Here is an 18,259-nt window from a genome sequence, read left to right on the forward strand (position 1 = left end):
TAATTATCGATGGACTAAAGTGAAATTTGACAAATTATGGCGGGACTAAATTGATATTTAAATTTTTGAAATAAAAAAATAAAAATAAAAAAAGTGTTGAAATTAAAAACAAAAGACAAAAAAACAAAAATGTAATATTAGTATCATATAAGGGTAAAGTTGAAAGAAAAAATTGGTGTCCCCTAGGTGGTTACTATCATGTCCTTCGCCCTTAATAAAATAGAATAGATAGAATATATAAAAAAAGGTAGAGACAGCAAAGATTACATGTTAAAAAATTCAAAATATTTGATATTTTCCTCTTTCAATGAACCTCAATTCTGATGATTGTTTCATTTACTTAAATATCGTATGACTGCGAATATCTATTAGATTCAGACATGTTCAACATTTTAGTATTGGAAGAATCAAAATAATTTCTTTTGGATTGAGAAAACACAGCTGACTCTTCCAATACATTATTTTTGAGTGAAACAATAAAGTAGAGAAGAGTAATCAACTTATTATATTGAAAAACACAGCTGACTCTTCCAATACATTATTTCTTAGTACCATAATTCCATTATTAACACAAAATAATAACTGCTGCTACAAAAGGGTATTACACTTTTGATTCTGAACAATATAGTACATATTATTATACGAGAGAATATATATATTCTCATTATATCCGAATATGTGAGTTTCATGCATTGATTTACTTTATAAGACAACTGTTCAATATTTTTTTTCCAAACACTTTGATTAATTATTTCTTTAGTTCGCTTGATAAAGATTCTTCTTTTATGTTCAACCCATATTTGTTTTGGGTAGACTGAGTTAAAAAGTGGGACGCTCTCTTGAGTCAGGTGATTAATTGGGTCTTAGCCACTATTTCAACTTGTTTTTATTTTGCAGAGAGTTTGGACTTTAAGAAATTTGGGATTTCTGGCTTTTTGAGCTATAAATTGGTTGAGAAATGAATCTGTCAAGGGTTGCAAAAGGAAAATATTTAAGCGTAATACACAATATTTAGAAAGATAGCTATGTGATTCGTCACTCGTATGTTGGTTCGGATGGTAATGAGCTCGATTCTCCTTTTGACTCGGAAGGTTGAGTCTTGTGAATGGATCGACAGATAGATGATGAAAGAACCACGTACCTACAGTGGGTCTAAGATGATTCGACTCCGCATTAGTTTAAGGTTAATAAAGCTTTATCATTTAGAAAAATTATAAGAGAAGCAGAAATGATGATATTCCATTAAAAACTATATATTCAATTTATAGTTCATCGTGATTTAATAAATAGTTTTTTTTGTACAAAACAACAAAGTCTAGAATTAGGACAGAACCAAAGAGAAATAGTTTTAATTAAAATCAGCGCATAATGAATTAACATGCTGACAATAGCTTTGATGATTTTAATGAATTGCATTTAGTGTACAGAGGTTGAAGGAATTGAGGATGATCCATGCCTCCATCTATCCCGCCTCGCTTGTCATGTCTCTATCTCACTTTCACCCAAAACTTTGACCGTCTGTGTGTGTGTATGTGTGTGTGTATATATATATATATATATATATAAATGTGTGTCATTCATGGTCGTCACATAGGGTTGGGAAAAAATAATGAATTTTCAATATATCGATATTATCGTCTCGAAAATTACTAAATTTACCAAATTTTCGTTATATCAAAGATTTTGGTACGGTACGGTAAAGATACCGAATTTTTGGGTACGATAATGATATGAAATTTGAAAAATTCAGTGTATATCGGAATACCGAAACAATATATAAAAATTTAAAAATATATAAAAACAATACATTTATGTAGTCTTGTGGAGTAGCGTCATATATTAGGCCAGGATCGAGCGCCTGGTTTGGTTCGACTTGGCCTGCTCCCATAGCTAGAGGAGTTGCGATTTCGTAGTTAAAAAATGAATCTTTAATATAATCGTGTGTATTGTCAAAAGGGTTAGCGGTTGTCATCATGGCTGAACGAATGGCTGCAGGGCTCCATTCTGGGTGTGCTCCTTTTAGAAGCGCAGCGATGCCAGAAGCATGAGGACAAGCCATGGATGTGCCAGAAATAGCTATGAAATTACTAGTCAAAGCGATGTTACCGATAAAAGCAGTCGGATCATTTGGGATCCAAGATGCTAAAATTAACGTTCCTGGAGCCATAATATCAGGTTTCAATATGCCTGGATAGCTTGGTGATGGACCCCTTGAAGTGTATGAAGCAACAACAGGAGCAGGCTTCTCTCCAAACAATGTTTGCTGGAACAATATGCTGGCAGTTGGCATTATCCCTTTTGTAGCATAATCTATAACTGCTAATCCATCCTTTGAGCTTATCACTACTCCTGGAAATGTGAAGTCAGTGGCTTCAAATGTATCCGGGTCATCTGAGATAAAGATAGCAGCAGCAACATTTGTCTGGGAAAGATAGAACGATTGATCAAGGAAACTTCCATTTTCGCATATGACAATTCCATTTCCAACTTTCGACAATGCTTGGATGGAATTGCAAGAAGAAAATGTCTTGTTGTAAATGAGAGGTAAATCGGCCACAAGAGCAGGTGCAGGGAACGTTGTCCATCCGGCAATGATCGATCCATTACCCAAAGTCAAAGTTCCCGAAAAGAAACGATCCGTTGAACCTGCTGAAACCGTCAATACCCATGGAATCCCGTTGTGTAAAGTCCCAATGAGTCGCTCGTTTCCAGCTGAAGATGAAAAAACCACACCCTTCTCCATGGCACCAAAAGATGATATTGCAATTGGATCTTGGTATAGAGGGAAACCATCGAAGCCCATGGAAATGGAAATCACATCAACACCATCAGCAACGGCTTGATCTATACCAGCAAGAACATCAGAAGCGTAACGTCCTTCCCTCCAAATGACCTTGTACATAGCTACCCTAGCACGAGGTGCAACTCCCCTTGCTGTCCCCAAGGCATATCCAAAAAAAGAGGAATCATCAACATAATTTCCTGCAACAGTGGATGAGGTGTGTGTGCCATGACCCCCGGTGTCTCTTCCAGAATTCATACTCAGGGTAATATTAGGATTCGCGGCTTTAACTCCCTTGTTAAAGTATCGGACTCCAATGAGTTTTTTGTTACACATGGTGGAATTGAAATCTTGTCCTTCCTCACATATTCCCTTCCACCTTGTTGGAATTTCTGTCATCCCATCATCTTTGAAGCTTAGACTCTCGGGCCATACACCGGTGTCAATAACACCGACAATCACGTCCTTGCCATAATCAGATGCCGGCCATAACCCAGTGAAAGGATTCAAAGACAGGAATTCAAATGAATGAGTGGTGTCAAGTGTGACATTTATATCACTATAAGCAGAGACAAATCCCGGCACTTTCTTCAAAGCTTCTAATTCATCATGTGACAACATTGCACTGAATCCGTGTAATGCAGTGTCATATGTATAAACTAGGCTTCGTGGTACCCGATACTGGTCCAATGATTCAGTGCTCACTGATTTTAAGGAATCAACCATAGAGGAATACCAATGGTTGTGGCTCGGAAAAGTATTTGGCATGAAAGATTTGTCTGTATGGACAATGTAACTCGATCGCTCTGCTAAAACCAAATTGGCATGAAAAAGAAGCAGCATAAACAAGAACAGAGGGGAAAACTCTTTAAGAAACTCCATTTTCTCGAAATATATGGTTCGAGATGTTTAAGGACGCAATCCCGCTATTTATGCAAACGCTTGGGTTCTTTCCATTCTACTGGTGACATTGAAAATTTCACTCTAATCCGGCCTAGCTTAGTATTACACAAACGGAACCATTCGTTTGTGTTGTCCTGGTTTGGCCTGGCATAATATAATACTCCTTGACATCAGCAATAGTTGAAAGAAATCCAGAACTTCAACCTAGAAGAAATCGACCACTCATTGTACTCGAGCAGGAAAAAAGTGAAGGACAAATCGTCAAACACATTGTACCCAGTACTACATCAACCCGGAAGAAATCGAGCGACCCATGAGCTTGAAAAAATATTAATTACTTGAAAGAAAACAGTAAATAATTTAGTATCAACTCATTTTGGTGCTTTTGGTTCCAAAGTAAAGGTAATTATTACGAACAAATACCACAACATTATCTATCACATTGAATCGTGCATGGTTTTTGGTTCCAAAGTAAAGGTAATGCGACAATAGTTGGATCGAATTAGGTATTAAGGATGCGTGACTTGGATACTAATCTCAAACGTTGGGGTCTTTCGCCAGTCACCACCTTAATTGGTGAATACCAATACTTAAGATGTTAATTCCAATGTCAATTGTAAGGTTACCCCAAGCTTAAATCCACTCACTTAATCAAGATACGTTGATATCTAAAAGTGGTACATCACTGGTACTCTTCCATACTTGAACCGGTAAATATACATGCGACAATACGTTCCATGGATTCAGTGCAGTGGTGTCGAAAGATGAATGGAAGCTTTGAAGAAGTCACCTGGATTCCTCTCAGCTTATGAAGATGGCATTGTCACACCAGACACCACGCATAGCTATTAGTTCCTGTCTCTCAACACTGTTTTCCGGCTGTGGCCAGCCTCCGAGTAGGGGAAGGACGTCATCATTGGTGTCGTTGACGGTGGTGTTTGGCCTGAAAGCTTGTGTTTTACAGATGATGGGATGACGGAGATTCCAGCAAGATGGAAGGGAAAACGTCAAGAAGGGGGAGGAATCAGCATCTTCAACTCTCGTTGCATCACATTCTACACTACTTCGGTGGTACACCAACATCATTTCCAATCTATTACACTACATTTCGCTCGTAGAATATTTTCATAATATTCTTTTTTATTTCAATATTAATATTTCTACTTTCTAATAACTATTTATTGATAACTGTTTATAGTTTGACTGTTTATCATTTGATAATATAATACTAATTAAATCTTTATATTTATATATTAATATTTTAATTAATTATTTTGTATAAAAAATATTTAAATTAATTATTTCATATAAAAATTTAGTAAAATAATATTTGAATAAAATATATAAATCATTGGAAGTAAAATAAACACGACCATTTGATATTAAATAATAATATAACACAAACAAAAGATTAAATATTTGAACTACTATATAAATCACTAGAACTTAACAACAGAAAATTTTGCAAAAAATACTTGAAGCCAAACGTCGAGATAATGACAACTTTGGATCTTATTTAGAAAAAAATTGGAAGATCGATGTCCGATTTTCCTAATTATTAAAATCTATTTTTACGTTTTGTGATTTTGTTGTTTGTTAATGTTGTTTTGTGATATTTGTCGTGCCTCTTTCATAATTTGTACTCTTTTTAATCCATTAGTAATTTAATTTTATTTTTATTATATTTTTATTTTTGTAGTAATTTAATTTAAAATTAAAATATTGAATTTTTATAATTAATATTTCAAAAATTTTAAAAATTAATTTAATATTTATTTAAAATTAAAACAAGTTAAATTATAAATTTATTATTTAATTAAATTATAAAATAATTACATTAAACTAAAAAATAAAAAATGAAAAAAAAAATGTGGCGCAGCAGCTACATTTGGAGCAATTCTGTAGTGTGAATTGTGGAGTTGGTTGGAGCCAGGGGTGTAGCTAGAAAACTTTTTGACCTTGAGCTGAATGATTCGATAAACAAAGTGACATGAACTAGATATAAGCTACTGAAGATGTGCTCTGCGGTTTTTCATCGAATAAAACTTATCGATTATTGAATTGGTGTCTATGCTTGCAGTAAACTTTTTTCAATGTAGACAATCATAGAATATGCCAAGAACTCTTCTTCCATCTTATTCCGGAGTGAGGTCTTAAGAAATTTCATAGTTGAGAATGATCGTTCAGTTGTTGCCATAGAAACAAAAACAAGATGAATCAAATCTTTAAGAAAAATGCAACGGAGCCGCGAGGCAGGCGCTTTGGTGCGTAAGATTTTTCTGAATATTATCTAGATAGAAACTCTAGCACACATATTTTGAAGGCTGATCAGTAGTTTTAGAGATTATTATTCATTGGAGGAGGCGGAAGAAAGGAGCCGAAAGAGGAGACGGAAGATAACTCAACCGAAAAACAATAACTTGATAAGGAATCTTTGACTAAATACACTCATAAACGTCTAATTCTTTCAAGTGAAGTAAACCTTGTTTACATTTTCATATTAGGAGATCCTAAAAAACATTTTATCAATCAATAATTACATTGTGGGATATTACTTCACTATAAAACATTGATAGAATGTTTATTTATTTCTAAAATGAATATTTCAATCAAATCAAATTTTATCAGCACATGTCTAGGATGAGAAGACCACCACCAATGAAAGGTGCATAAGCTATTACCAAACATTTTAAATGAGCATCAAAACTAACTTCGATAATTAATAACATCCAAACACCTAAATTGAAGGAATGAACACAAATTGAGAATTTAATAACATTAAGACAACTTCACTTTACTAAAAGCCCTGTCAAACAATTTATTATCGTCTCAAAAACTCAAATTAACTCAAAATAATATGTCGTAGTCACCTGACAAATCATTGAAGAATCGCTTATTAACTTCTGCACAGAAACAAATTTAACATGATTTTATTTCAAAGAAAAACAAAAAATCCCGGAACAACTAAAAACCAATTAAGCAGCAAAAAACAATCATTTCACCTTGTGCAAACTCAATCGAAGTCTTCTACCGCACAAGCCTTTTCAAATCCCTTACCAGAAATTCCTTTCAAATCCTCGGCCGCACAACCCTGCTCAACTCCAAGCCCTTGTTTTCAAAAGTGTAGTTGATAGAGTAATTTGATTCCTCTTATGATTAAATGGGTTTAAAATAATTTTAGTGGACTAAGTTACTAAATATAATTATTTAATGGGCAGGAAAAAACTTTAATATAAGCTAAAATTACATATATACCATAATTGGGTTGGAGCTTACGCTAGCCTTTGGGGTGGCTCCGCACTTAGAGCATGTTGTGGTGCTACCATTGGAGATGGTCTAAACTGATCCTTGTGTAAGAAGAAACTCATCAGTCATCAAAGCACAATATTTCAATTCCCGAGTTCGAGTTGCGAACACGAGATTTACTATTACTATGAATTCTGCCAGGGACGATGATGGTCACGGCATGCATGTTGGCTCCAGTGGCGCCGGTAATTATGTGCATGGTGTCTCACTCTTCGGTCAAGCCCCCGGGACGGCAAGAGGGGTTGCTCCAAGAGCTAGACTGGTAGTGTACAAGATCCTTTGGAACGAGGGCATTCTAGAATCTGATGCGCTTTCTGGGATTGATCAGGCTGTGGCTGACGGGTCGATGTGCTGTCAATTTCTTTGAGTTATCGAAATACTAATTTGTATGAGAACCCGATAGCCGTAGCAGGCTTGGGTGCTCGAGAGAAGGGGATTCTCGTGTCTATATCAGCGGAAAACGAGGCCCGAGTGCAGCAACTAGGATTCCATGGGCTGTCGTGGTGGCTTCAGGGACCGTGGATTGGTGGTTTTGCCGGAACCCTACTTGATGATACCCTGGAAAGGGCTCGAGTCATTCTTGAACTCGGACGGAAAGAGAAAACTTATACGAGTCAAATTCTAATTTGCTGCAAAGATTAGAGCATGAGTAAAATTTTGATAGGGTAATCTAGCCCGGACATGGTACCCTCGCCTGACCAGGGTACTTTCGCCCGACCAGGGTACTCTAGCCCGGACAGGGTACTCTCGTCCGATCAGGGTACTTTAGTCCGACCAGGGTCCTCTAGCAGGGACAGGGTTCTTCGCCCGACCAGGGTCCTCTAGCCCGGACAAGGTACTTTTGTCCGACCAGGGTCCTCCAGCCCGGCCAGGGTCCTCTCACCCGACCAGGGTCCTCTCGCCCGGACAGGGATCAGGTCACCCGACCAGTATGGGTTACCATGCATCATTAGCATGATAATCAGTGCCCATGACAAGACCCAAACAATATGGGTTGCCATGCCTACTGACAGATGACAGGGTATGTGCAGTTGTCTAATCAAGAACAGTGTACATGCACTGTAATCGAGGTCATATTCTCCCTTATAAATACACAGGTTTGCTCATTTGAGAGGGGGCAATCTACTGCATTCAATAGATTCTCTCTCTACTTGGTGAACCTTGTACTGACTTGAGCATCGGACTGGGTTTCCGGTGCCCCACTGACATTATCTTGTTGAGTGTGTGCAGATTGTCTGACTCGGGGTCATCCATCAGGCCAGACCACGCGAGCTCATCCCATCAGGTCAGGCCAGACTCATCCCAACATGTCAAAATATTTATCGGGAAAGTACACTTCTCTGTTCGGGTAGATTGCCCACTCAGCTCACCCAATCTACCCGGGCATCATCATAACTCTTGGAAGTGGGAAAAGGATAACGGAATGGACTATGTTTCCTTGGGAGATGTGGTTAGAGACTTGCCACTAGTTTACAATTCGACGTTATCTGCGTGCAACTCTACCGAATTGCTTGCCGAAGCTCCTTTTGACAACATTATTGTACGCAATCAAACCGATGAAACTACCAATTTATTTTCCCTAATGAGGTATCTTATCCAGTCCAATGTCCGACCAGCAGTCATCATATCCGAAGATATCAGTACTCCGATTCATTTCTTTTCCTCACCCAGGAGTGGTGATCACCCCGAAAGAAGCACGAGATGTGATCAAATATGCAAAAAACAACGATACATCAATTGATTTCCAACAAACAATTATTGAGACAGAGGCGAGAGCTGCTCTGGCACAGTCGGCTTCTTCGTCGAGAGGACATGCACGAAGCTATCCTGGAACCTTGAAATTCGACATAAGGGCACCTGAAGTGTTGATATTAGCAGCAAATAATCCCTTTATTATCAGGCCACAAGTCGGGAACATCGTTTTCTTGCCTACAGATTACATCTCATGTCCAGTACTTCAATGGCACGCCCTCACATTTCCGGAATAGCTTCGCTTCTAATTGCAGCGCACACGAGTGGAGCCCTGCCGCAGTTCAATCCTCCATGATAACCACTGCAAATCCGTTAGATAATACTGGAGAACCAATTAAGGACATTGTCTATGATTATCGAGTCGCAACGCCTCTAGGCATAGGAGCATGGCAAGTGGATCCAAACCGCGCACTGGATCCAGGCCTTGTTTACTATGCCACCCCGCAAGACTGTCAATCTCGTGTGCTCTATAAATTTCATTCCAGAACAAAATAAAACTATCATAAATCAATCTACAACTGTGACAAATGTCGGGATAATTGCAGCCACATATAGATATAAGTTGGAAACACTACAAGGTTCAACAATCACGGTTTCGTCGGAGATTCTTGCGTTTGGAAAGAAAAACGAGAAGCAGAGCTATCAACGATTCGTTACCGGCGTAGTAATGATTCTACGGTCACCTATGGCACCTATGGTTCACATACAAAAGATGGTAAATATGATGCATAAAAATTTTGTTTAATTATAATCTATATAAAAATAATAATAATAAATTTTATATTAGGGAAAAAATGTAGCATGACAAGTTTAAAAGAACATTTAATTTTTTTATATTTAAAACTTCATTTTTATTATGCAGCTATGATATACATAACTACATAAATTTTCTTTTAATATTATAATTTTTTTATTTGAAATCAGTAGAAAATGAAGTTATTTTAAAATTAAAATTAATTTACATCCTATTCTATCAACTTTATTTATTTTTAATTTTTTGTATGGTTGATAAAAAAACTAATGCTACGAAAAGACAGTTATTTGAGTTGAGAAGTGGGATATCCGCTCATGTTAACCTGGCTCCTCCCATGTATGGAGATCTTTATGCTTTTGAGAAGTAGTTTGGATGGTAGGGTATGATGAGTTTTTATCAAGAGGTTTGAGATTTAATCTCTCTCTGTCTCTGTTATCCCAACTTTGAGTTTGTCACGGAGGGTTCCAGTATGATTTATCTGATCAGCGCGGTTTGCACGCAACTGTTTTATCTTTTGGGTTTGTCCCGATCACACTAAAAATAATGGCCAAGGGTTTTCAAGATTCAAAAAAAAAGTTTGGATATCTTTATCATCCAAAAAGACATCAATTCCCCTTAAATTATATTGACAGGCCTGCTATTTTAGCCTTGATTTGACTTTGTTTTCCTCATCACAAAGTATTATATTATGCCAGGCCAAACCAGGACAACACAAACGAATGGTTCCGTTTGTGTAATACTAAGCTAGGCCGGATTAGAGTGAAATTTTCAATGTCACCAGTAGAATGGAAAGAACCCAAGCGTTTGCATAAATAGCGGGATTGCGTCCTTAAACATCTCGAACCATATATTTCGAGAAAATGGAGTTTCTTAAAGAGTTTTCCCCTCTGTTCTTGTTTATGCTGCTTCTTTTTCATGCCAATTTGGTTTTAGCAGAGCGATCGAGTTACATTGTCCATACAGACAAATCTTTCATGCCAAATACTTTTCCGAGCCACAACCATTGGTATTCCTCTATGGTTGATTCCTTAAAATCAGTGAGCACTGAATCATTGGACCAGTATCGGGTACCACGAAGCCTAGTTTATACATATGACACTGCATTACACGGATTCAGTGCAATGTTGTCACATGATGAATTAGAAGCTTTGAAGAAAGTGCCGGGATTTGTCTCTGCTTATAGTGATATAAATGTCACACTTGACACCACTCATTCATTTGAATTCCTGTCTTTGAATCCTTTCACTGGGTTATGGCCGGCATCTGATTATGGCAAGGACGTGATTGTCGGTGTTATTGACACCGGTGTATGGCCCGAGAGTCTAAGCTTCAAAGATGATGGGATGACAGAAATTCCAACAAGGTGGAAGGGAATATGTGAGGAAGGACAAGATTTCAATTCCACCATGTGTAACAAAAAACTCATTGGAGTCCGATACTTTAACAAGGGAGTTAAAGCCGCGAATCCTAATATTACCCTGAGTATGAATTCTGGAAGAGACACCGGGGGTCATGGCACACACACCTCATCCACTGTTGCAGGAAATTATGTTGATGATTCCTCTTTTTTTGGATATGCCTTGGGGACAGCAAGGGGAGTTGCACCTCGTGCTAGGGTAGCTATGTACAAGGTCATTTGGAGGGAAGGACGTTACGCTTCTGATGTTCTTGCTGGTATAGATCAAGCCGTTGCTGATGGTGTTGATGTGATTTCCATTTCCATGGGCTTCGATGGTTTCCCTCTATACCAAGATCCAATTGCAATATCATCTTTTGGTGCCATGGAGAAGGGTGTGGTTTTTTCATCTTCAGCTGGAAACGAGCGACTCATTGGGACTTTACACAACGGGATTCCATGGGTATTGACGGTTTCAGCAGGTTCAACGGATCGTTTCTTTTCGGGAACTTTGACTTTGGGTAATGGATCGATCATTGCCGGATGGACAACGTTCCCTGCACCTGCTCTTGTGGCCGATTTACCTCTCATTTACAACAAGACATTTTCTTCTTGCAATTCCATCCAAGCATTGTCGAAAGTTGGAAATGGAATTGTCATATGCGAAAATGGAAGTTTCCTTGATCAATCGTTCTATCTTTCCCAGACAAATGTTGCTGCTGCTATCTTTATCTCAGATGACCCGGATACATTTGAAGCCACTGACTTCACATTTCCAGGAGTAGTGATAAGCTCAAAGGATGGATTAGCAGTTGTAGATTATGCTACAAAAGGGATAATGCCAACTGCCAGCATATTGTTCCAGCAAACATTGTTTGGAGAGAAGCCTGCTCCTGTTGTTGCTTCATACACTTCAAGGGGTCCATCACCAAGCTATCCAGGCATATTGAAACCTGATATTATGGCTCCAGGAACGTTAATTTTAGCATCTTGGATCCCAAATGATCCGACTGCTTTTATCGGTAACATCGCTTTGACTAGTAATTTCATAGCTATTTCTGGCACATCCATGGCTTGTCCTCATGCTTCTGGCATCGCTGCGCTTCTAAAAGGAGCACACCCAGAATGGAGCCCTGCAGCCATTCGTTCAGCCATGATGACAACCGCTAACCCTTTTGACAATACACACGATTATATTAAAGATTCATTTTTTAACTACGAAATCGCAACTCCTCTAGCTATGGGAGCAGGCCAAGTCGAACCAAACCAGGCGCTCGATCCTGGCCTAATATATGACGCTACTCCACAAGACTACATAAATCTTCTCTGCTCCATGAATTTCACTCAGAGTCAAATCTTCACCATCACTAGATCAAACTACAATTGCTCGAGTCCCTCCCTCGATCTGAATTACCCCTCGTTTATCGCCTTTTACACCAACAAAACAACCGGTGTGCTGGTTCAGAAATTCACGAGGACCATCACAAATGTTGGATATGATGCTACGTCATATAAAGTTCAAGTGACACCGCCCAAAGGTTCTACAGTTACTGTCGAACCCAACACATTGGAATTCAGCAGTAAATATGAGAAGCAAAGTTATTCCCTGACCATACAATATACTAAAAACACCAGAGGAGAAATCACATTTGGTTCATTAACTTGGGTGGAAGACAATGGCAAGCATGCTGTGAGGAGTCCAATTGTTGTGTCTCCTATGATTCCTGTTTGGTGATTGCTATTTTGAGCAATAAGTTTGCCATGGAAATTAAATAAATTAACATGTTTTGTTTGGTTTTTAATGATCTCTTGAATCTCTCATGATGTTGGTATTGCGGAGCTTCCCTTAGTCCAATGGGGGCAGCTGCGACGAACCAGAAATTTGATATTATTATAGTTAATTTTTTTTAACAAAATAAAATTATTACATGTCAATTAACTTTGTAACAATAAGATTTTATTTGCTAAAGTCCTAATTTTTATGGGTTTTTTTTTTTTTTGACTTGTACTACCTGGACTAAATACAAAAAATTCAATTTTTTTGGCTTTGTCTTTCTACTTGAGTTACCTCAACTAAATACAAGTTGAACTAAAATCTTAACGTAAAAAAATAAAAAACAGAAGGGTCCTTTTAAGGGTATACATTTTGTAGCACCGAGCGCTTGCCGCTTTACCAAAAGCTATAATGGTAATGGTGCAACTCAAATCTTTTAAACCGCACAGCAGCTCAAGCACCACGATTCGATCGCTCTATCAAGCAGGGACAATTATTGCACCCAACAATCTCCTTACCAATAATTGCACTCCTTGCAATCAATGAGAATCGAACCTGTGACCTTGACTCTAATGTCAATTGTAGAACCGAGCGCTTGCTGCTTTACCAAAAGCTATAACTGGTGGTAATGGTGCAACTCAAATATTTTAAACCGCATAGCAGCTCAAGCACCACGATTCGATCGCTCTACCAAACAGGGACAATTATTGCATCCAACACATTTGGATCCGGCTTTCCACACTGGGTCCAAAAAAAACATAAAACTATTTAAAAAAAAGTTCAAATTGAATATTTATTTTTTCTTTATTAAATTCAATCAAATTTTAAAAATAATAAATATCGTAGTTATGTTTAAGTTATTGTTGATTTTTTGAAATTTTAAATTTAAAGATCTTACATTATATGTTATATCCTTTCATTTTTTAAAGAAAATTTATCATTAATTACTATACAATCACAATGAATTATTTTTAAATAAATAATCAAATTACTAATATTTATATATTTTATATGATTCTATTGATTGCGACGATGAATGCAGGTAGATTGTTTTCGACTCAAATGAGTGATGCTTGGATGAACGATAAGGGTAGCTAGTCATTAGCCAGGGCCTCCATGAAAACTCCTTCGAGCTTACTATAAACCCAAGGTTTAGTAGCTCAAGCAATATTGCCTAAAGTCAAAGTTCTTTTGATTCGTTTGGTTCGGTATCTATTGTTTATATATATTATATCATTTATAGTTATATATATAATTATATTATATTATATATCGTAGCAATAATAATAAATAAAAATAAAAATAATTCATAAATTTAATTAACGAAGTTCTTTGTGCCTTATTAATGAATGTAATTTAATTTTTATGGTTTATATTTGTAAAGTACTTGAATAAACCATGATAATAATTTATTGCCATCTTTTTTATTTAACAACTTCATTAATTGATGTCTTTAATTAAGAAGTTTTTAATTGATGAAGTTCTTTGTGCTTTTGTACAGTGATTCAAATTAATATACTGATATTTCATTGATTTATTTATTTCACCGATTTGATCCGCTATAATCTATTCTTTCCCATTTTTTGGGTTTATGTTGTAGTTTTTATTTGGGAAATCCATTTCAAAGTTATTATTTTAAAAATGACTTTTTTTATTAAACATTTTATATTATGTCTTATATAATTGAAATATCATATATTATCCTTTTTTATTCTAAATTATTTGCTCCAATGCTTTATCGCCTAGTTATCAGGAATAAATAAATAAATAAAGAGGCAGATTCATGTCAATTGTCATGGACCTCATTCTCTTTCTCCGTCATTGCTCTACATTTTTGTTCATTATTTTAAGTAAGTTACTTTACAATCATTGTTCAATCTCTATTATCAATTTTTATACACTTTTAAACTTGCGTCATTCAATATTTGATAATTAATTGAAATCTAATTTTAAGAATATTTAACTCAACATAAGAGGTTTTATCGAAGACGGTTCGAGTCCACCATAACCATGTGACATTCCATCAATTCCCAATAATTAGATACTAGAACTCAGGTTTATGTGATAAGTTTGTATGGTTTCCAAAAACTCAAAACATAATTATTTCAACATTAATCAGTAAGAACACATAAATATACACATTTTAATGCATACAAATAAAAAAAAAATTCAAACATATTTCGACTTTAAAATATTCTTATTTGAGTCAGTATATCACGAATATTCCACTCATTAATATATTCAAATAAAATAATTCACACATATTTCAACTTCAAAATATTCATACATATTTCAATTGCGATAAATCACAAATCATCCACTTATTTCAACATAAAAATATTTTTAATTAAAAAAACTTAAAATTATGGAAAAATCATGACAATAATCATGTCAAATTTAAAAAAAAATTAAAATCAAAATTAGAAAATTTTATTGGAGTCAATATATTTAACAATTTGACAGAAACAAAACTGTTTTGCCATATATCTATACATATATATTTTTAGAAACAAAAAATTAATCATTATTTGTGTAAAAATGAAATTCATACATGTTTGAAGTGTTAGGTAAAAGTGGGGCCAATGCATTTAATACCAAACGTGTTAAATTTGAAAGGGTTGAATGGTGGCCGGCACAAGAAGAAATGCATTCCCTTTTGTTCACACGCGAGGATCGCACCTATAAATAAGTGCATCATTTGCACTTTAAAATCATCCCAAAATAAACAAAGCAATTACAAAGCTTTGTAAATAAAAGTCTCTTGTGTGAGTTAGAGAAAATATTTTCTCGGTTATACTCGGGTTGGGAGTGTGAGATACTGAGTGTATTGTTGTATACACTTGTTGTAATATTTCTTCCAGTTATAAAAGTTGCAGTGCTCCGTGGACGTAGTCTATTTTTGGGTGAACCACGTAAATCTTTGTGTTCTTGTTGATTATTTTATTCCGCAAGTTTGGGTATTATTATCATCGTGGTCGGCATCGCTTCGGAGTAATTTCCCAACAACTGGTATCAGAGCCTTGTTGTGAAAATTCTTAAGAATTCTGAGTATGCTCTGTGGTTGCAGCTTTGTCTGATCTTTCACATCAGAAAAGATTTTTTATATTTTTTTGCTAAGTCTAGAGAAGTGATGGCCGGAGATGATGGATCGGGACCGGGAATCAACAAGTTCAACGGAACAGATTTTTCGTTCTGACGGTTACAGATAAGAGATTATCTGTACAGTAAGAAGCTGCATCAACCTCTATCAGGAAAGAAACCAGAAAAGATGGAGGATGATGATTGGGAGCTCCTTGACCGGCAGGTGTTAGGTGTGATACGACTGACCCTAACAAAGAATGTGGCACATAACGTGACGGAGGCAAAAACCACAGAAGAGATGATGTCCATTTTATCGGACATGTACGAGAAGCCATCAGCAAACAACAAAGTACATCTCATGAAAAAGTTATTCAACTTGAAAATGTGTGAAGGTGCTTCGGTGGCTAAACACATCAATGAGTTCAACACGATTGTTTCTCAGCTAACATCGGTTGAAATTAATTTTGATGATGAGATTCATGCACTTATTCTTTTGGCGTCTTTACCAAATGTTTGGGAACCAATGCGGGCAGCGGTTAGCAACTGTTGGAAAAAGAAAGCTACAATTCAATGATGTCAGAGATCAAATTTTTGCTGAAGAAGTTCGCAGGATGGATTCGGGTGAAGGAACATCATCGAGATCTGCTCTAAATCTCGAGAACAGAGGAAGGGGCAGGAGTGGCGAAAAGAATTCTAACCGATGGCGCGGTAGGTCCAAGTCAAGAAATGGAAAAGACAAGAGCAACTTTGAAGTGTTGGAGCTGTGGTAAAACTGGTCACTTGAAAAAGAACTGCAGATCAACAAAGAAAAATGCCAATGCTGTCACTAAGAAAGTACATGATGCTCTGCTATTATCCATGGAAAGCCCTTTTGATTCTTGGGTTATGGAATTGGGAGCTTCGTTTCATACCACTGGTGATCGCGATGTATTTGATAATTAAATCGCTGGCGATTACGGAAATGTTTTCCTAGCTGATGGAAAACCCTTGGAAATTGTTGGTATGAGTGATGTACGGATGAAGATGTCAAATGGATTTGTCTGGAAAATCAACAAAGTCAGGCATGTACCAAAAATTGACATGCAATCTGATCTCGGTGGGACAGCTCGATGATGAAGGCCACAAAGTGAGCTTCGGTGATGGTTCCTGGAAAGTGAACAAAGGAGCCATGATTGTTGCTCGAGGAAAGAAAACTGGAACACTGTATATGACTTCCAGTTGCAGAGACACATTAGCAGCTGTGGATGATGGAGCCAATTCAAGTCTATGGCATTATAGACTTGGACATATGAGTGAGAAGGGAATGAAGATGTTGGTGTCCAAAGGAAAGCTACCAGGATTAAAGACTGTTGAACACCAACTATGTGAAAGCTGTATCTTTGGAAAGCAGAAGAAGGTGAGTTTTTCAAAAAACGGTAGAGAACCGAAAGCAGCAAAGTTGGAGTTGGTTCATGGTGATGTATGGGGACCATCTCCTGTGACATCCCTTGGAGGCTCGAGATACTATGTCACATTCATTGATGATTCGAGTAGAAAAATTTGGGTTTATTTTCTGAAAATAAATCTGATATTTACGAGACCTTTAAAAAGTAGAAAGCCATGGTGGAAAATGAGATCAACTTGAAGGTGAAGTGCTTACGGTATGACAATGGTGGAGAATATGAAGATGATGAATTCAAGAAATATTGTGCACAGAACGGGATCAAGATGGAGAAAACCATTCCTGGTACACCTCAACAGAATGGTGTAGCTGAAAGGATGAACATGACCTTGAATGAACGCGCAAGGAGCATGAGATTGCATTCTGGATTGCCAAAATGCTTCTGGGCTGATGCTGTTAACACTGCAGCATATTTGATCAACAGGGGACCTTCGATACCGCTTGACTGCAGAATACCCGAAGAGGTATGGAGCGGCAAAGAAGTAAATCTTTCTTTCTTGAAAGTGTTTGGATGTCTATCCTATGTTCATATTGATTCAGCAAGCAGAACAAAACTTGATCCGAAATCAAAGAAGTGCTTCTTTATTGGTTATGGAGATAATGAGTTTGGTTATCATTTTTGGGATGACCAAAATCGGAAGATCATTCGGAGCAGGGATGTAATCTTTAATGAGCATCTTCTGTACAAGGACAAGTCAGACATTGGAGCTGGAGATGAATGTCCTGAAGTCAAGAAGACTGATGAAGTGCCATTGACATATATTCCTGTGAATGAATCGAAAATCAGTAACCAGGAAGATGAAGAAGAAACTGCACAAGATGATGACCCACAAACTCCAATAATTGAAGTCAGGAGATCTTTGAGAACCATTAGACCACCTGAACGATACTCCCCTGCACTTCACTATATTTTGCTGACAGACAAAGGTGAACCGGAGACCTATGAAGAGGCAATGCAAAATAATGATTCAACCAAGTGGGAGTTGGCCATGGAAGATGAGATGGATTCACTGTCATTCAATCAGACGTTGGAGTTGACAGAATTTCCACAAGGCAAAAAAGCATTACAT

At 36.9% G+C, this 18,259-nt stretch overlaps 2 protein-coding genes and 1 pseudogene across 2 annotated transcripts; 2 read left to right on the plus strand and 1 right to left on the minus strand.

Moving 5' to 3' along the window:
• Positions 1-940: 940 nt before the first annotated feature.
• Positions 941-3,757, minus strand: LOC142550722 (subtilisin-like protease SBT3). The gene is made up of 2 exons (XM_075659799.1): positions 1,808-3,757; positions 941-964 (listed from the first exon to the last, which is right to left on the minus strand). The coding sequence occupies exons 1-2, from the start codon at positions 3,662-3,664 to the stop codon at positions 941-943; spliced, it is 1,881 nt and encodes a 626-aa protein (XP_075515914.1). The 5' UTR covers positions 3,665-3,757.
• A 649-nt stretch (positions 3,758-4,406) lies between these two features.
• LOC142550723 (subtilisin-like protease SBT3) lies at positions 4,407-9,475 on the plus strand (annotated as a pseudogene).
• Positions 9,476-10,293: 818 nt separating this feature from the next.
• LOC142550915 (subtilisin-like protease SBT3) lies at positions 10,294-12,628 on the plus strand. The gene has a single exon (XM_075659960.1). The coding sequence runs from the start codon at positions 10,358-10,360 to the stop codon at positions 12,626-12,628; it is 2,271 nt and encodes a 756-aa protein (XP_075516075.1). The 5' UTR covers positions 10,294-10,357.
• The last annotated feature ends 5,631 nt before the right edge of the window (positions 12,629-18,259 follow it).

Source organism: Primulina tabacum, chromosome 7, assembly GCF_025594145.1.
Source record: "Primulina tabacum isolate GXHZ01 chromosome 7, ASM2559414v2, whole genome shotgun sequence".
In the NCBI taxonomy this organism is placed as follows: Eukaryota; Viridiplantae; Streptophyta; class Magnoliopsida; order Lamiales; family Gesneriaceae; genus Primulina; species Primulina tabacum.

What these genes read in the sequence shown, in the direction of transcription:
- LOC142550722 (XM_075659799.1), bottom strand. Translation starts at nt 3,664, where the DNA reads ATGGAGTTTCTTAAAGAGTTTTCCCCTCTGTTCTTGTTTATGCTGCTT. An exon ending in CTCCACAAGACTACATAAAT is followed by an intron (nt 965 to 1,807) that starts GTATTGTTTTTA and finishes AACCCTTGACAG; the next exon opens with ATTCATTTCTCAACCAATTT.
- LOC142550915 (XM_075659960.1), top strand. Translation starts at nt 10,358, where the DNA reads ATGGAGTTTCTTAAAGAGTTTTCCCCTCTGTTCTTGTTTATGCTGCTT.